Source organism: Phyllobates terribilis, unplaced genomic scaffold, assembly GCF_046119375.1.
Source record: "Phyllobates terribilis strain yellow unplaced genomic scaffold, ASM4611937v1 Scaffold_8__6_contigs__length_399053987, whole genome shotgun sequence".
NCBI classification, from domain to species: domain Eukaryota; kingdom Metazoa; phylum Chordata; class Amphibia; order Anura; family Dendrobatidae; genus Phyllobates; species Phyllobates terribilis.
Window position 1 is genome coordinate 222,382,204 of NW_027362768.1, and position 23,870 is coordinate 222,406,073.

Here is a 23,870-nt window from a genome sequence, read left to right on the forward strand (position 1 = left end):
TCTCCTGTGGCCTTGCAAAGGATGGGCTAAAAAAGTGGTGAAATGATTCCGCAAAATTGATGTTACCAGCAGATACTGTGGTTCTGTTACGGTTTGAGTGCTGAACACTTGACGGTCCCACGGTTGGCAAGTTGGAACTGTGAGATTCACTACGTGCACCACTGGTATTTTGTGGAAAAGCACATGTAAGATTCTGCAACAGTCTCTGCTGATACTCCTGCATGCGTGCATCCCTTTCTATGGCAGGAATAATTTCTGCAAATTTACTTTTGTACCGGGGATCTAACAGTGTGGCAACCCAGTAGTCAGGATTATTTCTAATTCTCACAATTCGAGGGTCATGTTGCAGGTAGTGCGGCAAGAAGGCACTCATGTGTGTTGCGCATCCAGGAGCACCAAGTCCCTGTTGTGTTGGTGGCGAGGTAACAATCATGCTTCCTTCCTCTGTCCTCTCCCCCCAACCTCGCACAACAGAAATGTGATCAAGGTCTCCCTCATCTGATGAGTCTTCCATCAGTTCGTCCTCCACTTATTCCTGGGCTCCTGCACCTTCCTCACTAGTTTAGCTGCTACCATGCGCCCTGGTAAAACCATCTCCCCCACCCTCACATGCCTGCCGCCTTGGTGCTGCCGACCGTCTGGACCTTGCAGATGTTAGCCCTTCCGCATACAACTCCTCCTCCTCTACTTCCTCCACCTCCTCTTGTGCCACCACCTGACTCCGAATTCTGTTTAACATGTGCTCCAGCATGTAAATCACCGGAATAGTCATGCTGATAATGGCATCGTCAGCACTAAACATCTTCGTCGCCATTTCAAAACTGTGCAGAAGGGTGCATAGGTCCCTGATCTGAGACCACTCCTCCAGCGTGATTTGCCCCACCTCTGAATCTCGTTGGCCCAGGCTATACGTCAGAACGTATTGCACCAGGGCTTGTCGGTGCTGCCACAGTCGCTGCAACATGTGCAGAGTTGAATTCCACCGGGTAGGCACATCGCATTTTAGCCGGTGAAGTGGCAGGCCCAACGACTTCTGTAGAGATGCAAGTCGCTGAGCTGCGGGATGCGAACGGCGGAAGTGAGCACACAGCGACCGTGCCCTCTGCAGAAGGCCATCTAGTCTGGGATAGTGGGCTAAAAATTGCTGGACAACCAGGTTCAACACGTGAGCCATACAAGGCACGTGTGTGACATTGCCCCGGCGAAGGGCCGCACCCAGGTTTGCAGCATTGTCGCACACGGCCTTCCCTGGTTTCAGGTCCAGTGGAGACAACCATTCATGAAATTGGTTCTCCAGAGCTGACCACAACTCCTCAGCTGTGTGACTCACATTTTCCAGACATTTCAAAGTAAAAACCGCCTGATGACGTTGAGCCCTACTGCCAGCATAGTAAGGAGGTGTGCAGGATCCCTTCTGCGCAGTTAGAAAGCTTGTGGCATGACCAGACAGGCTTTGGGTGCAGGTGGAAGACAGAGAGGAGGTTGAGGAGGCAGAAGCAGTGGAGGAACTTTGACATAAAGAGGATTGACGCACAACTCGTGGGGACGGCAAGACTTGGACAGCAGCCCCTTGTCCTGCTGTCACCATAGTTACCCAGTGCCCAGTCAGCGACATGTAACGCCCCTGTCCATGCCTACTCATCCAAGTGTCTGTGGTGAAATGCACCCTGTCACACACAGAGTTTCTCAAAGAAGTGGTGATGTTGTGTGCGACATGCTGGTGGAGCGCAGGCACACCTTTCTTTGAGAAGTAGTGCCGACTGGGCATCTGGTACTGGGGCACTGCGACGGACATAAGGTCTCGAAAATCCTCTGTGTCCACCAGGCGGAAAGGCAGCATTTCTGTAGCCAAGAGCTTGCAGATGGTGAAATTCAACCTCTTAGCTTTCTCATGGCTAGGAGGAAATGGTCTTTTACTTGTCCACATCTGAGGGACCGAGGGCTGGCTATTGTGCTTAGACGGGGTTGATAAGGGTGTCCCCGGCAAACTGCCGGTCTGTGAGGAAGATGCAGGCGGACATGTTAGGTTGCCTTGATCCAAAGGTGGTGCTATCGATGTCGGACAGCGCTCAACACCAGCTGGTGTTACCACCTCCAAAGAAAATGATGACCTGCCAATCACGCTGGCTGTTGCGGGTAAAGAGGTGGCAGGTCTGCGCCCCAAAACAGGTGTGACTGCTGTCCCCCCAGTCACAGAGGATGAAGAGGCCGCGGATGCACAAGATATGGCAGACGGTGGTTGGCCCGGCCGGTTAGGCCGCATTGTAGCACACTGAGCTTCCCACTGCAACTTATGCTTCATGTCCATGTGCCGGTTCATGCATGAAGTACTCAAACTATGTATTTTTTGGCCTCTACTTAGCTTTTGCTGACAAATGTTACAGATAACACGAGTTGGGTCATCTTTATCGATCTGAAAAAATGCCCAGGCTATGCAAGGCTTAGCACCCATGCGACCTGAAGAGCCACCACGACTTGTGGTGAGAGGCAGAGTTGTGTTTGAGGATGCAGTTGTTGACGTGCTTCCAGTACTACGTCTCTGTCCAGGAAGGTGCAACCTGACCTCGTCGTCACTAGCATCTTCCTCCACCTCCTCTGCTGACCTCATCTCTTGGCTGACTGTGGGTTGACAGTAAGTGGGATCTCCAACTTCATCATCATCACCCTGTGTGTTATCACACCCGTCGTCCTCAGAGCCAACCTGTTCCTGCCCTGACAAAAAACTAAAGTTGTCGCTCCAATCAGGTATTTGAGTCTTATCATCGTCTTCCTCATTGTCTCCACCAACAGGAGTTACAGTTTGGGAATGAGGGTCTACATTATGGTCAGAACCTTCTGCGTCTGGTCCTGGATCCGACTCATAAAGATTCTGGGCATCAGTGCAGATCATTTCCTCGTCTGGATTCACAGAAGCGCTGGAGTCGACCTCTGATTCCCAGGCTATAGTATGAGTAAACAGCTCTGCAGACTCAACCATCTGTTCTACCTCATACTCAGACGGGCAGCTGGAGATTTGGGAGCTGTGAGGAAGCAAGTGCGATTTGGGTGACACCTTTGAGGACTGGAGTATTTGTGATGTTGAAGTTGATGTGGAGGAGAGCCCACTTAAAGGAGCACTTGATATCCGTTGAAGCACCTGCTGTTTTTGTGCCTCATCTGGAATTTGTAGCGATTGGCATGGCCGTAAGAAAGGGATCTTATCACATTGTCCGCTAAAAAGAAGTAGACATTTTAGTTTGGCTGGAAGATGGTCTTTCTTCTGCAGATGTTACTGTTGCTTTAACACCTACCCCACGGACACAACCTTTTTTCCCCTTCCCAACATGCCTATTCCCCTTTCCACCAGCAGCAGGCCTTTTTCCACTCATTTTGGTGGTTAACTTATTCACAACTCTGGAGTTGTTTGCACAAAAAAACAATGGATGGTAACCGAGCAGAGCTGAGTGGCCAAACTGTGGTATTAGGCCAAAACTATTGGCTGGGTTAGATGCAGAAAAAAATTATATTCAATTTGCAACCTGATGGAGGTCAGTATAGATGGACTAATACAACAAGTCCCACACACTGCTAGAAGGCCAAATAATTTTTATCTGCATCTACAGTACCTCTGAAAAAATATTTGGCCTTCTAGCAGTGTGTCGGACTTTCTCTATTAGTCCATCTATACTGACCTCCATCAGGTTGCAAATTAAAAATATTTATCTGCATCTACAGTACCTCTGAAAAAATATTTTTAATTTGCAACCTGATGGAGGTCAGTATAGATGGACTAATAGACCAAGTCCCACACACTGCTAGAAGCCCAAATATTTTTTCAGAGCTAGATGCAGAAAAAAATTATTTTTAATTTGCAACCTGATGGAGGTCAGTATAGATGGACTAATAGAACAAGTCCCACACGCTGCTAGAAGCCCAAATATTTTTTCAGAGGTACTGTAGATGCAGATAAAAATTATATTCAATTTGCAACCTGATGGAGGTGATTATAGATGGACTAATAGAATGATGCTATGCCCAAAAGATTTTACTTCACTAGGTGCAGTAAAAAAAATTGGTATTCTATACACAGGTGGTATATCTTGCAACACAGATAGGCTACTCCACTGACTAACACACACTGCAATAGGCCAAAAAGGATTAGCTTTGCTAGATTCAGCCAAATGCTGTGAAAAAAACTTGCACAGCACTGGCACAGACCTGCCTGGCAAAAACTGATAGGAACTGATGTAACCTAGTCCTGAAAAGGACTCCAATTACAATTAGTCTTTACTCCCACAATCTATCTATTTAAGAGCCAGACCTGCCTGATAAAAGTCGTAGGAAATGCTGTAACCTAGTCCTTAAAAGGACTGCAATCACAACTATTCCCTACTCCCAAGCTATCTGTATATTTGTGCGAAAATTGGCTTGAAATTAACAAGGTATAGCGCACACAGCAACAGCGGTGCCGTCTAACACGCAGCTGTAGCAGTGAGAAAATGGTGGCGACGGGGAAAATGGCTTGGTCTTATAGGGCAAGGACATGTGATATACATTGCCAATGACACATGCCCTTGCTTGTGTGAAAAAAAGCACTTCGCTCCGTGTGTGCGCTGCTGATAGGCTGACAGATTGCACCTCCCCACTGTAAATGCGGGAAAGAGAAAAAAAAAAAAATGGAGATCTTCATTGTTCCTGCAGAGATCCATCCCCTGCCCCTCCCCCCACCCCGCTGTACACTCAAACTGCGTATTAACATTAATTTTCATCATTACTGAGAAAAAATCCAGTTATGATTTTGGTGCACGAACAGTTATCGAACATAACCTCGAACAGCCGAATTTTTCTCAAATTGTTAGTGTTCGCCGAACGGCTCGAACACCGCCCAAAACAGCTCGAATTTGAGATTGGCGAACAGTTCGAGTAGAACAACGCTCATCTCTAATCATTATTTGTAAACCAAAACCAGAAGTGGTTGAGAAATACCGAAGTGGTGACGTGTTTCTATTATACTTTTCATCTGATTGTTCCTCTCCTGGTTTTGGCTTAGAAATAAGTGATGTAAAATTCTGACCAAATACCGAATGTGTGAACGTGACCTAAGGATAAGTTGTTGATTGGTGGGGGTCTGACTGCTGGGACCTGCACCCATCTGCAGAATGTAGAGCTTTTCTCCCCATTAGACTGGAGCTCATGGGCAACTCGACCACCGATCCATTCATTCCCTCAGTGGCTGCAAGCTCTGCTCTTGTTTTTTTTCTGGAAGCCCCGTAAGAGAATGAATGAAGCTGCGGTCAGACGTCCCATCTGCAGCTCCATTTTAAAATGGGGATAAAAGTGTCCTGTCAGGGATAAAAGTTCCCCATTCTTCTGATCGGTGCGGTTTCCAATGGTCGGATTCTACCGATCAATAAGATATCTCATACCTAACCTGTGGATCGGTGATAAATTGTTTTAATCAAAGAACCCCTGTAATGTAACATACCGTAATTGTACATCACAGTTATAGTGGTGCACAGTAGATGTGCAGGAGCCGCCTGTGTTTTACAGGCGACGCTCCACTATAACAGGGGTAACGGCTAACAGGTATGTGCATATGGCTGTAAGGTGGGCCCTTAGAGTCAATTTCCCCTGTGGGCCCCAGACTCCCCAGTCCGACCCTGCCAGAAGCCTCCTACATTGAGATCGGATAGTAAGGGTCTCTTCGGCCAGGGCTGCAACTTTATCCAAGGTGCATGGCGTGCGCGCCTGGACCTATTCCCTTAATTCTGTGGGGCACTTGGCAAGAAATTGTTCTTTAAGCAACGCCTGTATAACATCTTCCACAGTGAAGACGTTTTCTGCTCACAGCTACCTCCGACATGGCTGGACATCTTATGTGTATACATCCTAAACGATCCCCCCGTGGTGCATGGGAGGTCTTGGAACTGGGCCCTATATAAGTCTGGGGAGATAGCATGGTAATACGGATAGTTCGCTTTACAATGTTATAATCTCAGTTCCACTGTGAGTCAATCGTTCGGTAAGCCTCCGCCATGCTTTCATTCAGGAGTTGCACTAACAAACGCATCCAGCCAGTGTGGGGCACCTCCATCACAGCACACTGCTGCTCAAAGTCATTTAAAAACCCACCCACATCTCTGTAAGCCTCATCAAATGGCTTGAAGTCCGTCCGGGTGATCTCGTCTCTGCTGTGCTCGGCGAGTACAGCCTTGTACCCCTGAGAGACGCCTGGGCCCAGAACCACCATCTCTTCTTCGTACCACACTAACCACTGACTTTTTTGGGTGGGGATCTCCGTCTCCAGTGCTTGTCTGTTAGACATCCGGGAGTAGGTGGCCTGGCTTTCACCCACCAGTAGATCAATTAAGGCCTCTTTAGACAGTCCCTTGTAGTTCTGCCCCAGGTCTCTGGCTCTTTCCTGCAAGCTGGATACAGTCAATTTATGTACTCACTCTGTGGGTGGTTCTCCATTGGGTTACGCTCTGTTGACCCCCCCCACCCCTCCCCCGCTGCCACCAGTTGTCACGGGGTCCTTCTCCAACATCACTTAATCAACAGAGCAGGAGATGAGTGAACAATCCCAAGACGTTTATTATAGGCAAAACTGAAAGGTCAATATACAAGCCATCACGCAGAGGATAAAATAATCCAGAACGTGAATGCAGTTCAGTAACAGAATTAAAACCCTGGGAGATGAGAGGCCAACAATCCAGCAGACAGAGGATAAAATAGTCCAGATTCTTCTCTTTCTCTCTGAGGTGCTGTGTTCACATCATCGTCCCACTTAGGATCTAACTGTCTTGTCTCTCCTGGCTGATATTTTAAAAGTCCCTCTCCTCATTCACAGGTCAGGGGGGAAGGTGGCAGGAGCTCAATGTTTGAGCATTTTATCAATTTGATTGTACGTCTTCCATTGCTTTACAAAATCAGCAAGCTGGTTCAATATGTCATTAGCATATTAGCAAATAGCATTATTTACTGACCCTGTGCAAAGATAACAGTACAGTAAACTGTGGGAGCTGATATTTATCATCTGATAACAGCTATTCATCTATTAACAAATGTCAACTCATCCTACAAGAGAAGTCAACATTTGAGGGAAAGCACAGAGAGACAGAGAGCAACAAGAAAACACTCTGAAAATCAGTAAAATATGATTATAAACAAAATGATACCCACATACCATATCACATAATCACAAGTACTATGACGAGTTCATTATATTGTATATAGGACCATGGGGAGAGCATTATATTCTATGGAGGACTATGGAGAGTGCATTATATTGCATAAAGGAACATTGGGGATGCATTATATTATATGCGGGACCATGTGGAGAGCATTATTTTCTATGAAAGACCATTATATTGTATGGAGGACTATGGGTAGTGCATTATATTGTATGGAGGACCATGGGGAGAGCATTGTATTGTACTGAGGTCCATGTGCAGAGCATTATATTCTATGTAGGACCATGGGGAGATCATTATATTGTATGGAGGACCATGAGGGGTGCATTATATTGTATGGAGGACTATGGGGAGAGCAATATATTGTAAGGAGGACCATTGAGGGGTGCATTATATTGTATAGATTACCATAGGGGTGCATTATATTGTATGGAGAACTATAGGGAATGCATTATATTGTATGGATGACCATGGAGGGGTGCATTATATGGTATGGATGACAGTAGGGGTGCATTATATTTTATGGAAAACCATGGAGGTGCTTTATATTGTATGGAGGGCCATAGGGGTGCATTATATTGTATGGAGGACCATGGGGAGTGCATTATATTCGATTAAGGACTATGAGGTGTCCAATATATTATATGGAGCATCTGGGGTGCTTTATATTGTATGAAGTACCGTGGGGTTGTGCATTATATTGTATGGAGGACCATGGGGGGTGCATTATATTGTATGGATGACCACGGAGGGGTGCATTAGATTGTATGGAAGACAACGGGGAGTGCATTAGATTGTATGGAGGACCATGGCGAGTGCATTATATTTTATGGAGGCCCATATGGAGAGCATTATATTTTATGAAGGACTATTGGGAGTTAATTATATTTTATGGAGGACCATGGGGGGGGGTGCATTTTATTGCATAGAGGACCATGGGGGTGCATTAGATTGTATGGATTGTAAAGCGCTATATGAATAAAGATTATTATTATTATTATTATATGGAGGACCATGGGGAGTGCATTATATTTTTGGAAGACCATTGGAAGTGCATTATATTGCATGCAGGGTAGACCATGAGGGTGTACTATATTGTATGGAGGACCATCGGGAGAGCATTATATTGTATGGAGGACCATAGGAAGAGAATTATATTGTATGGAGGACCATGGGGAGAGCATTATATTGTATGGAGGACCATGGGGAGAGCATTATATTGTATGAAGGACCATGGAGAGGGCATTATATTCTATGGAGGACCATGGGGGGTGCATTATATTGTATGGAGGACTTGGGGTGCATTTTATTGTATAAAGGACCGTGGGGGCGGCATTATATTGTGTGGAGGACCATTGGGAAGTGCATTATATTGTGAGGAGGACCATGAGGAGTGCAATATATTCTAAGGAGGACCATGTGGAGAGCATTATATTCTATGGAGGACCATGGGGGGTGCATTATATTGTATGGGGAACCATAGGGAGTGCAATATATTGTATGGGGAACCATGCAGGGGTGCATTTTAATTGTATGGAGAACCATAGGGGTGCATTTTAATTGTATGGAGAACCATAGGGGTGCATTATATTGTATGGAGGGCCATGGGGAGAGCATTATATTGTAAGGAGGACCATGGGGAGAGCATTATATTGTATGCAGAATTATAGGGGTGCATTCAATTGTATGGAGGACCATGGAGAGTGCAATATATTGTATGGAGGACCATGGAGGGTTGCATCATAATTTTTGGAAGACCATTGGTAGTGCATTATATTGTATGTAAGACCATGGGGAGAGCATTATATTGTATGGAGGACCATGGAGAGGGCATTATATTCTATGGAGGACCATGGGGGGTGCATTAGATTGTTTGAAGAACCATAGGGGTGCATTATATTGTATGGAGGACCATGCGGAGAGCAACATATTGTATAGATGACCATAGGGAGAGCATTATATTGTATGGAGGACCATGGGGAGTGCATTATATTGTATGGATGACCATAGGGGTCAATTTTATTGTAAGGAGAACCATGGGAGTGCATTATATTGTATTGAGGACCATGGGTAGCGCATTATATTGTATGGAGGACCATGGGAAGTGCATTATATTATATGGAGGACCATGGAGAGTGCATTATATTATATGAAGGACTATGGAGAGTGCATTATATTGCATGGAGGACCATGGGGATGTATTATATTGTATGGAGGGCCATGAGGAAAGCATTATATTGTATGATGGACCATAGGGGGTGCATTATATTATGTAGAGGACCATGGGTAGTGAATTATATTGTATGGATGACCATGGGTAGAGCATTATATTGTATGGGGGACCGTGGGGGGTGCATTGTATTGTTTGAAGGACCGTGGGGGTACATTATAGTGTATGGAGGACCATGGAGAGTGCATTATATTGCATGGAGGACTGTGGGGAGTGCATTATTATGGAGGACCATGGGGAGTGCATTATATTCTATGGAAGACTATTGGTAGTGCATTATATTGTATGGAGGACAATGAGGAGAGCACTATATTGTATGGAGGACCATGGGAGGTGCATTATATTCTATGGAAGACCCTTGATTGTGCTTTATTTTGTATGGAGGACTATGGGGAATACATTATATTCTATGGAGGACCATGGGGAGAGCATTATATTGTATGGAGGATCATGTGAGGTGCATTATATTGTATATAGGACCATGGGCAAAGCATTATATTCTATGAAGGACCATTGGGAGAGTATTATGTTCTGTGGAGGACCATGGAGAGTGCATTATATTACATGGAAAAGCATGGAGAGTGTATTATATTGCATTGAAGGACATGGGGAGTACATCATACTATATGGTGGATTATGGGGGGCACATTATATTATATGGAGGATTATGAGGGGTGCATTATACTATTTGGAGGACTATATGGGGCCCATTATACTATATGGAAGGTTATGTAGGGCCATTATATTTGGAAGGCTATATGGGGGCGATTATACTATTTGCATCAATTATACAGTGTGATGTTTGTGTAGGTCCATCATATTGTGTGTGGGTCATTATACTGTCTGGAGGACTAGGGAGGGCCATTATACAGTGTGGAGAGGTGTGGGGCCATTATACTGTATGTAGGCCCATTATACTGCATGGAGGACTTTGTGGGGGTCCCAGTTGGGTGATCATACTGTGTTAGGGTCACCATACTTTGCCTCGGGAGTTGAGGTGGGCTATTGTGGAGGAATTCACCATGGGGGTGTCATACTGTGTTTAGGGGGCACTTTTGTTGGCATCATACTTTATGGGAGCAATGAAAGAGGAATCTAAGACTACAGCAGGAGGAAAATTACTGGGTAAAACCTGCAAAGTTGTGAGATATGCTCTTCTGTGACCCGACAATTATTTTATTTATTTTCGGGGGGGGGGGCAGTTACAACTTCCGCTATGGCACCCCATGATTTCTATGTATGCCCATGACTGGGATATCACTGCACAATAAAGTGCACTGTTATGACCACTCCCTTTACATGGCTCAATAGCTTGTTACGTTATCTTACCACTCTTAAGTGACAGAGTTCAATAACCTTTGCTACATCTGTATTCTAGTTTGTTTTCATCATGTTTACCACAGTAGACAGAATGCATTAGCACACATGCATACCTGTGTATAACTGAAGACTGCAGCTGCATTTCTCTGTAGAATTTTACCAATATTCTGGAGGTTTTCATCAACGGCAGCATTCTCCTTCTCTTTCTTATTCATTCCGGTAAGAATTTCATCCACACTGTCCTTAATTTTCTCTTGCTGCTTTGTGATATTTTTAGAAATAACCTGTATCATATAATATAATGTCAATTAATACTTGAATTAAATAGATTGGCAACATTGGGGCACAAGCTTGAACATTAAGGCCATGTTCACACTGTCAGTAGTTGGTCAGTATTTTACATCAGTATTTGTAAACCTAAACCAGGAGTGGGTGAGGAATGCAGAAGTGGTGACGTGTTCCTATTATACTTTTCCTCTGATGGTTCCACTCCTGGTTTTGGCTTAGAAGTACTAATGGAAATTATTGACCAAATACTGAACGTGTGAACAAGGCCTAACAGACCATGGGAGACAAGTTCTAAGATTTCATTCAGACATTTGTTTTCTACTCGCATGTGTAAAAAAAGGGGCCGATTTTTATAAGTTTGCTAGATCAGATTTTCCACTGTGGTTGGTTAGTGTTTTAGTTTATACCATCAGTGTTTCATCAGTGAATTTCTCCTATGTAAAAAAAGAAAATTGCAAAGCTTTTACCCAATACAATGTTAAACACAGACAGCACACGAATAGCACCCAGATGAATTCAGTGTGCTATCTGGGATTTTCATGAACCTGTGGACGTCTATGGGTCATTTTAATCCATGACTTATAACAAATGGGCATGTCTTGTTTTTTTTGTGGACACATGGCTCACAAAAAAATACGAATAGAACATGTAAGTGTAAACGAATGTCTGAATTAGGCCTGAGGGTATGTTCGCACTACGTGTTTTCCAGATGGATTCTATGTAAAAACAGTTTGCGGTTCATAAGTTCAGGTTTTTTAACTTCTTTTAACCGCTCCATGTTTCTAAAAAAATGCCAAGTGGTTAAAAGAAGGGACCTGTCCATTCTTCTAGTACTTTCCACACAGAAGATGCTCTTTACTTTACAATAGAAGTCAATAGGAAAGCTCAAAAGATGCCAGGAATATTCCCAGATGTCTTTTGGAGAGTTTTCCCCATCAATTTTTCTTAAAAAAAAAAAGCGCTAGTGGTATCTTCATTATTCAATATACTGAAAAAAAACTACCAGAAAATAACACAAAATATGTTTACAGAAAAAACTTCAGCATTTCCTCTCTCCTCCTGTACCAGTCGCTGACTTGTATTGTCTAATATTATTGTACTTGTTTTTATTATGTATACCTGTAACATCCCTGGCGGCGTGCTTGCATGGCTTACCATCTCCCACCATGCAAGACCGCAATCTTACCTATCAGGCCAGGCTGCACACTTTGCTCCAGTACCTGCTCTTTGTATGTCTCTTGTCTGCTGGCTTAGGGCATCGGCGCTGTTGCTTCCTGATTCTTAAAGCTACAGTGTGCGCAGTCCTAATGCGTCCCCAGCCTATTGCTGTGAGTCACTGGATACTTAAACCCCCTCCACCCAGTAGGAGGTGCCAGAGCAACACTTCTTACAGTGTGTTCTGTGCAACTGTGAGTTGCCAGGTCCTGTCCTGACTCTAGTCTGTTTCCGCCACCCTGGGGGCTGAGTACCCAGGGCTGCTACCTGTATCTCTGACTTCTAGTCTGTTTCCGCCACCCTGGGGGCTGAGTTCCCAGGCTCGTTCCTGTATCTTGTTCCAGGTTCAGTTCCTGTCTGAACAGTGTCCTAGCCCGTTACCTGTTTGTCTCTATGTCCGTACCTTCCCTTTTCCTGCAGTGTCTGAACCTGCACCTAACTCCAACTCGTTGTCTCTATACTTCTGTTTGTGAGTTTTGTGTCCACTCGCTACTTCATTGTAAGTACCTTGTGGGTATCTGGTTCTGCTTGTCCCCTTTCCCTGCCTCTGTATCTACCTCCTTTGTTTTAACCATCTTCCTGTATTTTCCAGTCTGTTCCATGTGAACAGAGCCCTGTCCTGTCTGCCTGCACCTTCTGTTCCGCTCTGTTCTGCTTGTTCACCGCACCTGCGGTTTTGCTCCGCTCTGCTTGTTCACTGCACCTGTGGTTTTGCTCCGCACTACTTGTTCACCGCACCTGCGGTTTTGCTCAGCTCTGCTTGTTTACCGCACCTGTGGTTTTGCACTGCTTGTTCACCGCACCTGCGGTTTTGCTCCACTCTGCTTGTTCACCGCACCTGCGGTTCCACTCTGCTCTGCTTGTTCACCGCACCTGTGGTTTTGCTCCGCTCTGCTTGCTCACCGCACCTGCGGTTTTGCTCCGCTCTGCTTGCTCACCGCACCTGCGGTTTTGCTCCGCTCTGCTTGCTCACCGCACCTGTGGTTTCGCCCTGCTCTGTTTGTTCACCGCTCCGGCGGTTTTGCTCTGCTTGTTCACCGCACCGGCGGTTTCGCTCTGCTTGTTCACCGCATTGGATATTTTGCTCTGCTCTGCTTGTTCTCCGCATCTGCGGTTTCGCTCTGCTCTGCTGTCCACCACACCTGCGGCTCCGTTCCTGTGTCCCAGTCTGTACTGGTTGCTATCCTGCCTGCGTTCCTACCTGCCAGTACCCGCCTGTCTGCATACCAGCCGTGCCTGCCAGTGCCCACATGTCTGCATACCAGCCATGCCTTCCACTCCAACCTGTCTTCATACCAGCCGTGCCAGCCAGTACCCACCTGTCTGTATGCCAGCCTAACCTGTCTGTTCCTGCGTTCCCCGGTGTGGGTCAACAACTGTGACTGGGGTCTGACCTGGAGTAGCACCTGGTCCCCCTGCTCGGTTCCTCCCTGGTTCACCGAGTCGAATGAGCCACGTGTGACCTTGGTCGGACCGAGTTGATACTTAGTTATGCCCCTCCAGGCAGTCCTCAGTTCATGGTCCATTGGGATCACTAATCAAGCTCATGCCAGTCAGTCCGGGCGCGAGAGTAACAATACCCCTTTTCACATGTAAAGCACCATGGAGTAAATGGCGCTATAATTATAAATAATAATTTCCTGCATCGTCTTCTGCTTGAAAAGCTCCAGTAGGCAAGTTTGCCATGAGTTTTAAAGATGTTGTGTGCACATATCCTTAGGCTGTTTTTTTCACAGGTTGCTTTTTATTGTGTTATTACCACGATTTTAAGGCTATCTTCCCACGATGAGCTACTTGGTGACTTTTTGATGCTGTAGATTTTCTGCACCATTTCTGTACCTTACTTGTGTTTTTTTCATTGTATTTTTTACTGCGTTTTTTACATGTCTTTTTAGTGCTTTCTTGAAGCTGCAAAATTTTTCTCCCTTTTGATGTGCCATGCTTTAAATAAAACTGCTTTGTTTTGATACTTCCTGGTCTTTAACTTTGACAAACTTTATTAGTGCTGTTCCGCTGTGGAAACGCACTATAAACACGTGTGTTATTACCTGCAGATTTTCTGCATATAATGCAATTCTATTGGGAAACCCTGCACAAAAAACTCAGCATACTCACAAAAGACATTGACAACTTGCGAATTTGAAACATGCACCGCAGGTCAGTTAATGCAGCATAAAAGAAAAATGCACTGTGAGCATGAGGTTCCTATAAATCCAATCCACTTTGATAAAACTGTAAGATGCTGCCTTTTTGGCACAGCAAAAATACACAGCATCAAAAACTCAACAAAAACTCATCATGTGAACTTAACCTTTCACATTTTTTGGGTACTTAATCAGTACATGAAAAATACATATTAAAAACCTTTTTGGCAATAAGGTTTTCATAGCCGAAACACATTTTTGGATGTTTTCTCATTTGTAAAAAACGCTCTGCCCAAAACAGAATTGATTTTGCAAGTTAAAAGCTTTAAGGTAGATAGAGCTGTTGGGTTTGCTAATCTTCATTTATATGCGGTTTAACTATTTCCTTACAAGAGTATAAATCCTAGAGAAAATAGTGTCTACAGGTATACTGTATGTCACAAGTTCCTTTTTCAATGCATTTTTTTCTGCTTGAAAAGCAGACGGTAGCGAGAAAAATGCAGCAGAAGTATTGTGGATTTTTTTCCATTCGTTTTTAGTGAATTTTGATGTGTTTTTTGTTTTGTGTTGATAACCCATTTGGATCTTAATGTGGAAAAACTGCAGTAAAAATGCTGAAAGAATTAACATGCCGCATTTTTAAAAAATTAACCACAGGTCACAAACATGATATTTTAGAAATCTCATTGATTTTGCTGTAAGGGCTCTTCCACACATCCTGATATTTCTGGTCCTGGAAAAAACAGTACTGGAGATATATGTGTTCGTGTGTCCGTGTGTACCTGTGTGGCATATGTGTGGCAACCCGTACAGTTAGCACTGTTCTCAAGTGCCGGGTGCCGTGTGTCCGTGTGTACCTGTGTGGCAACCCATACAGTTAGTGCTGTTCTCAAGCGCCGGGTGCAGGAGGCATCTCTCATCATTGTCACCTGCTTGTGCTGCGATCAGCGCGAGCAAGTGACAGTGTTGAGAGTAGTATTCTGACAACGCTGTCTCCAACAAGTGTAAAAATAAGAAGAAAATAAAAAAACACATTATACTCACCTTTACACCTAATTCCCTGAAGCTATTGTCCCCTGTAAACAAACCAAAACTAAAAAAAACACAATATCCCTCACCTGTCTGAAGATTTAATAGTCTAGAGTCCTACGCCATCATTCACCTGTGTGACATTTCTGCATCAGTGTGAGTGGTGGCTTGAGGTGACTGTACATGCTGAGGACCCAGGGAGAATGTCGCACTACAGCGAGCAGGCCCCTGAACTGTGCTGAGCTCACTGTGTGGTGTCCTGTCACTCATTGAGCACAGCACAGATCAGGAGCCCACTTTCTGCAACGAGACATTCTCCCCTGGTCGTCAGAATGTGCGGTCGCCTAAAGACACCATGCACGCTGATGAAGAAATGTCGGTAGGATGGATTATTTCATCTTCGGACAGATGAGGGATATTGTTCTTTTTTATTTTTGGTTTGTTTACAGATGACAATGGCTTCAGGGAATTAGGTGTAAAGGTGAGTATAATGTGTTTTTTATTTTATTCTTATTTTTACATTTGTTGTAGACCGCGGGGCAGAATACTACTCTCAATATTGTCCCTAGCTCGCGATGATCTCCGTGTAAGTAGGGGACAATTATGAGAGATTGATTTAGCACCCAGCGCTTGGGAAAAGTGCTAACCTTACCGCTGATTCCCAGGCGCCGCTAAGTGTGACTCTGACACACGGATGTCATCTATGTGTCATCAGTGTGCGCGTGTGTCGGACATTCTGCGGCCCATGCGGTGTGTAAAAAATGGACATGACAACGTGTTTTGCCTATGGACACACAGTCCGTGGAAACACTGACATGTGCGCAGACTCATTCATTTGAATGGGTCTACGTGTGTAAGTGTCGCTTGTATGTATGAAAACTGTCACCATACATACTGGAGACACTGCCATGTGAAAGAGGCCTTAGGTTAAGTTTCAACAATGAGTATTTGGTGTGGTTAAATTAGGTTAGTGCATTTTTTCGTTGCATTTTTGAGTGCATTATTTTATTGTGTTTATTCTCTGGTGGTTGTCTCTTTTTGTTATGTCATGTTTGATAGTCGTGTGCAAATTACATGTGTTTTTAGTGGGTCTCAGCTGTGGAAATGTAATCAAAATGGACATGTTTTTTTCACCTGCAGATTTTCCTCATCTCATTGGGGAAAATCTGCATATAAAATGCATATTTACCGCAAGAAAAATGGACATCCGTGTGCTTTCTATTATTATCATGGATTTGTAAGAGGATGACCATGTGCTTCTCCCTTGATTAGAAAAAACGGTTATAACCTGTATATACGAAAAAGTTTTTATATTGTATAGATCCTTATAGGTACCAAGGTGCACAGTCAATGTATTGCTATAATATGTGGATGACTCAATGTGTTCTGATAAATGTATTAGATATAGAGAAAGGATAAGATAAGTACATAGGACATAGGTTAAGATTTAGCTATAATATAGGATTGGGTATATTACAGTGGTGGGCACAATAAGTTCAGGAAGTAGACCGGTTTAGGATAGAAATAGTTAATGTGTTCAGGAACAGCCCCCGTGTGGCAGGAGCAGGAACAGTTAACAAGATGGAGAGAGAGAGAGCAGTAATTGCAGGCCTGAGGGCATGAGGAGCATTTGCTGTTCAACAGCAAGAAAACGTTAGCCATAAACTCAAAGCGGACAATCCTGGAACGTCCGGGACTTACGATCCAGCTGAGGCACTGAGAAGCATGCCTCAATATCTTCCTAGGAGAGGAAAGGAAGTCGGACAGGGAATTGCATAAGGAAGTTGGGACGGGACTCATGCAAGCTGTAGAGCCAGACGGTGTATCTCAGGAGTCAGATGTTAGAGCGGAAAAGTGTAGCTGAGGGCTAGCGAATAGAGATGAGCGGTGTTCGACTAGATGAGCCGAGGTCATGTCCAATGAACTCGGCTCACCTCATGCACGTCACTGACAGCGTGGGAAAATTCTCACGCTGAAGTGCTGAGTGCAGGAGAATTCTCCCACGCTGTCAGTGACGTGCATGAGGTGAGCCGAGTTCATTGGACATGAACTCGGCTCATCTGGATGTCGTCACAGAGAGACGCTGAGCAGCGCAAGCAAGCCTGCGCTTCTCAGTGTCTGCGGGATGACAGGCTGGATGGCAGCGTTCTGCTGCGGTCCAGCCTGTCATCTCGATGTAGCAGAGCTGAAGCTGTCGTGGGAACCATGGAAAGGTAAGGATGAGGTTGCTTTATTATTTTTCTTTTATTGCAGGAGATCGTTGGCTTCAGCTGGAATGGGCGTGATGGTAAGTATGGTTTAATTTAGAACAATAAAGGATTGTGTCTTTATTTCAATTAAAGGACTTTATTCTGGGTGTTTGTGTTTTTTTTAACTTTGACTATGGGGTTAGTAATGGGGGTGTCTTATAGACGCCTCTCCATTACTAACCTGGGCATGATGTCAGCTGGCATTATAAGCTGACATCAACCCCAACCCTATTACCCCCTGCCACCGCACCAGGGCAGCGTGGAAGAGCGAGGCTAAGTGCCAGAGTTGGCGCATCCTATGAATGCGCCATTTCTGAGGCGGCTGACGGCTGGTGTTTCTAGCCTGGGAGGGGGCCAATATTCATGGCTCCCTTCCTGGGCTATTAATATCAGCCCCCAGCTGTCTGCCTAGCCTTTGCTAGCTATTAAATTAGGGGGGACCCCCACGTCATTTTTTTTGGGGGGTCCCCCATTTTAATAGCTAGTAAAGGCTATGTATTCAGCTGGGGGCTGATATTAGTAGCCTGGGAAGCTCCGTGGGTATTACCCCCTTCCCAGGCTTCAAACATCTGCCCCAGCCGTCTGCTTAACCTCCGCTAGAGCCTAAAATTAAGGGGAACCCCACGCCAATTTTTTTAATAATAAATCCTTTATTTTAATACTAAATGACAAGTACAGTAAGCAACACTATCACTGTACTTATTATATATGTGACTGACATGTTTCTATCTATCTAATCTATGTGTGATGCTCTATTCCTTCTTGTCTAAATTGTCGGGTACCGGTGTATGCCGCTGCTGAATTTGCCGGCCGGCTTTTTTAAAGAGAGTGTCTTCTGAGCAGTTTGTCAGCTTTTGGACACCTTTGCAGGTGTTTTCTATGTGTTTCTATGTGTTTTTGTTTGCCTGCCATTGGTTTTAACGGTGTTCGACGGTGTTCTAAGGTGTTCGACGAACAGTTCGACGAACAGTTCCTCGAACATCCCGGTGTTCGACGAACCGAACCGAACCCGAACACTACGGGGGTGGCTCAACACTACTAGCGAACAGTAGACATCAGAACGTGCTGTGCTATGGACTTTGAAAACAGAAAAGTTTGTGCCCAATACTGCATGCTTCAATATGATGGAAATGCACAGTTAAGTAAGCTTCTTTATTGTAAACCTAATTTGATGTCTCCTAATGTGTGTGCGGCAGTTCCTGAAGTTGAAGAACTGGAGACAGCAGAGGCCTGCAACCAAAATGTGAGTGTTACACACTACACGCATAGCACTGGAGAATCGGGACACTGTTTATTTGTTAGGGTGCCAGGGTGTGGGAACATAGCAGTCCCTTGCCCATGACTACCTTACAGATCTATAGATTTTGTATGGGTAATTTTGATCTGTTCAAAATCGGACGTGAAAAAAAACACGGACTTATGAACGGCTCCATGGACTATAATGGGTACGCAGTGTTCTACAGTTCCAGCAAAGTGGATTGGATTTCTAGAAATCTCCTGCCCACTGTGCTTTTATTTACTCAGCATAAAATGATCTGCAGTGAATGTTTCAAATCCACATATCAATTTCCCTTGCTGGTACGCTGAGTTTTATGTGCGGATTTTCCACATACATACAGAAAATCCATTGTGGAAAACCACAAAAAATTCATGTCACCTCTACATGAAATTATGGTATTTGCAAAGCCACATACCATGATGTATATAAAACATCACATACCAAAAATAGATCAGAACTGCAGCATCAAAAACACGATGAACCTTGTGTGCGTATTAAAAAAACGCACACAAAAAACACAATGAAAAAAAAAAGGCAAACAACCAAAATTACCTAATAGGTACAGAAATGCTGAAGAAACTCTTCAACATCAAACACTCACCATATACTCGTTGCAGGAACGTAGACTTAGGCTACAGTACGTTCCCACAATAATTTTTTGTTGAGTTTTGGTGTTGAAGAATTTCTGTTCCATTTGTGCACCTATTATTTAAATTAGGTTACTTGCGTTTTTTATTGCATTTTTTAGGTGTTTTTATCGCATTTTAGACGCTGTTTTTTTGTCTCTTGTTAGTATGTCATGCTTTAAATAAAGCTGCTTTGTTTTAGATACTTCCTAGTATTTGGCTTTGACAAAACGTTACTAACATGCTTTGGTGCGGATTGCATACATTTTTGATGCGTTTATGCGAAAACTCACTTAAAGCTCATGTGCGTTTTTTACTTTCCACACCCAAAGTAAGTCTATGGGGAAAATCCGCACAGAAAATTCAGCGTACCTGCAAGAGAAATTGACATGTTGTGGATGTGAAACATACCCTGCAGGTCAGTTTATGCTGCACTAGACTATATTCATACTTTACGTTTTTGCTGTATTTGTTATACAAATTTTAAGCTGCGTTTTACAATACCAGCAAAGGCTATGAGATTTCAGAAATCTCATGCACACGCATTGATTTTTTTTTCCAGACTGATTTGGCAAACTGCTGCGTTTTTACAAAATGCAGCGTGTCACTTCTTTCAGTGTTTTTGCATCGTCTTTTCACCCATAGAAAGCAATGGGTTAGTACAAAAACTCAGCAAGAAACGCAGGTATCAGCTTTTGCTGTGTTTATGGAGCAAAAACCTAAGGAAGTGGAATCATGTTTTTTTTATGCACTAAACTTTATCAGCATGCACAAGAGACAAATGTACCTGACAAAATGCAGCAATATACAGAAAAAATGCAGCAAAAACTCAGCAAAATCTGCTTTTTTGTAAGCAGCTTCTTTACTGCCAAGAGAGCAGGTTTTGCTTGCAGAAAAAACACACAGCATAAACGCAATGTGTGAACATAGCTTTGTAGAGAAAAACAGTGAGCATGAGATTTCTATAAATCTCATCCACTTTGCTGGAACTGTAAGGTGCTGCATTTTTAATCCAGCAAAAATATTCGGTGTCAAAAGCACATCGTGGAAACGTAGCCTACTTCACACATCCGTGCTTCATTGTCCAAGTATGAACCATGGTGCGTAGTCTCCATGCATCGGGTCAGGAGACCCATGACCAATCTGTGCATGATGTCCTTACTCTTGAAAACAAAGATCTGCAATGCTGTCTGGAGAATTGTTTTCATGTCATGCGTACCTTTAACATGTAAACTTACCTCTTCAAGTTTATCAACTCGACCAACAATTTTTGTAGTGACGGCATGAAGTTTCAGTAGATCTAGCCCGTAAAAGGCCCCTTCCAACATTTCTATAATTGTTGAAAGCTGTTGAAGAAGATCACACAACAATAAAATTAACATAGCAAAGCTGAAACCTGTTGTAATTGAGCTATCAATATGTTGCACTATAAGGGTAGTATATTACAGGAACAGGTCTGTCCTGCTAGTGGACAAAATAGCACAGTGTTTTTCCATTTGGCTACTAGGAGCACTGAAAGAATACACCAGACACATAGCGTTGAAATCATCATGCATAACTCCCAACTGTCCCGGATTCAACGGGACTGTCCCGTCACGTCACAGCTTTTGTCCCAGCTTCTATACTCACCTCTCCTATGTCTTCATCGCTCCATAGCGTCTCCTCCTCGGGGAGCGTGGTCTTTCTCTCTGCTCAGTGCATAAATTAAATATTCACTTCTGCTCCCTCCTGTGACTCCCCTGACTCAAACATGCATTTCTGTGTTCACAGGATAGTGCTCTACCAATGTACCACACTGGGGGGATTGTAGGGAGAGAAAATAGGAAGCGCAGGCTTCTAAGTGTAGTAGTTAGATTCCAAGGGTATATACTCAGTATAAATCCACTCACCTATTTGGTATCTTGAGGTAAAGCATGTAAATCCAATCAGTGGATCACTCCATTCCTCTTTCCATTCAGTTTGCTGCAGAAATCTGGGAGCTGATGAGAGCACTGGACAGAGCTTTCATAGGCAATACCACTTTGTAAATGTTTTTTCCCAGCAATATGCGCTCCTGAAGGATGATGATGGAACTTGATATTCGGATTCAAAGAATTTTTATTTCAAACTAAAATACAACCGGTTTCGACTTCTTTGAGTCTTCCTCAGGTATAACATCATGCATATAAACAGATCTATCTACACACATTTTATAGCAGATATCCTTGCTTGTCATTTTGGGTGGAGACTGAAAGATCTGTTTTTCAGACACACCCAGATACTCAGATATGCAGGATTTTGCACTCTGAGGAATCTAACAAAACCCATATACTAAATGACTTTCATACAGTTTTAAAAAAAAAAAAAAAAATTTTTGAAAGCAATTTAATTGAGATGAAGACCAAAAAGGTTCGCAGAGATTTTTTTGACCTAAAAAAACGGGTGAATAAACATCCGGAGAAACCGCAGCCGGGGTGGAGAGTGACTAAAAATAATGAAGTTGCCACAAAACCAAAAACCTCTGGTCAGGTAAACTCCATAGGAACCGCATTAGAGGTAGATAATAATAGGTTTTTGAAAAAACAAAATGAAATAGTAAAGGGTTTGCGTACCTTTTATAATTCTAAGACTAATTCTGCCCGTATGGAGGGTTCATTTAAACCCCAAAGAACCTTTACTGCGTTGGAAGCAGGGGCTATTCCAAAAATGAATATCAAAAATAACATGAATAAAAATAATAATATTTTGGAACCAGAGAAACAAAATACTAGGGTCATATCTTCCACTCCAGGTGCGATTTCTCTACCGTTACATAAGAAAAGAATTTATGGGGCAGCTAGCGAGGAGACTAGTACACATAATTCTGAGGGAGATATATCAATTATGGAGGAAGAGGAATTCAACAATTCACTCTTCTCCTTTCTTTCTCCCAATTTAGTAGAGTCTAATACAAAATCACAGGTAATAATACGACCACAGAATCACATATCTGAATTATGCTCTAACTATAGTATTTTCACAACACATAACACCACTGAATCACCTAATCTTTACACCACAGTAGTGCAAGCACCATCTCCTTCTCCAGCAAATTCAAATATATCTTTTTTAGAGATTGTACCAAGACCAACACGACCACCCACGGAGATCATTTTACCCAGTCTGGAGACTGGCTCGCTGGTAGCGTTTCCAATACAGGTACAAAAGAAGAATCTGATCACAAAGTATTTTCCTCCAACACCGTTGCAATCCTCAAAAAGAAAAGGAGGACCAGAGGTTCTAGAGGAGGGAGAAAAGAAAAAAACTCTGGTCTCCCCATAAGAAGGAGGTGTATAAAAAAGAATAATATTGAAGGGAATGTAGAGAACAGTACGATAAAATTATTTAATTTACCTAAATACCAACTCTCTAAGGCTGAAGAAGCAATTCTATCTAAAGGTCTGGGCTTCTGTCCCACACAGAGAGCCAGGCCTTTTGATTTATTCCTAGATCTAAATAAATATGTCCGCAAATTAACACTTATTAGACATTTTGCTATAATGGATCGAACAGCAGGGTGTAAAGATACGAATGAAGGAAAAACTATTGAAAAAGCTGATACCATACAACCCAGTAATAGTATACATAAAAATGTCCGCCCCAAATCCAATTTTAACCCCACTCACCACCGGGGCAGCCATTTGGATACTTTTTACGCTTTGGTATCCGAGGAATTTCGGGGATTAAATAGGACTGGAGAGAAAAACATACAAAAAGGGAAAACAGAAAACATGAGTTCTGGAGTAAGAACCAGGAATAAAAGATCTATTCAAAAAACGAATATTTCAAAGGAAGAAAAAGAAGCCTTAATAAAACTAAAGGACAATGAAAAAATCGTGATTAGAGGGGCAGATAAAGGAGGGGGTATTGTCATTCAGGACCGAGATGACTATTTGGAGGAAGCATACAATATATTATCAGACGCAAAATATTATAAAAAATTAGATGTTGACCCTTCCAAAAAACATATTGAAGAATATCATAGGTTGATAGACACTGCCTTCAAACAAGACATCATAAATAAAAGGGAAAAACGATTCCTGACTAACAAAAATCCAAATACAGCCCTCTTTTATCACCTGCCAAAGGTGCATAAAGACCCTGTGAAACCTCCCGGACGACCGATTATTTCGGGTATAGGGTCACTAACCAGTCAACTGTCACATTACATCGATCTGCACTTACAGGATCTAGTTAGAAAATTACCCTCTTTTCTCCTAGACTCCAGTCAATTAATAAAAGAATGTGAACATTTTGCATGGGAAGAAGATTACATGTTCATAACCTTAGACGTACATGC

General features: G+C 43.4%; 1 protein-coding gene across 3 annotated transcripts in view; it reads right to left on the reverse strand.

Annotated features, from left to right (window-relative positions):
* OLFML2B (olfactomedin like 2B) overlaps positions 1-23,870 on the reverse strand; it is a 753,194-nt gene that overhangs the window by 427,008 nt on the left and 302,316 nt on the right. For all 3 annotated transcript variants that reach the window (XM_073644077.1, XM_073644076.1, XM_073644075.1), the window contains 2 exons: positions 20,791-20,898; positions 10,836-11,006 (listed from right to left, as the gene is read on the reverse strand). In XM_073644077.1, the coding sequence (XP_073500178.1) occupies positions 10,836-11,006; positions 20,791-20,898 (279 nt within the window). The remainder of the gene's footprint in view (positions 1-10,835; positions 11,007-20,790; positions 20,899-23,870) is intronic.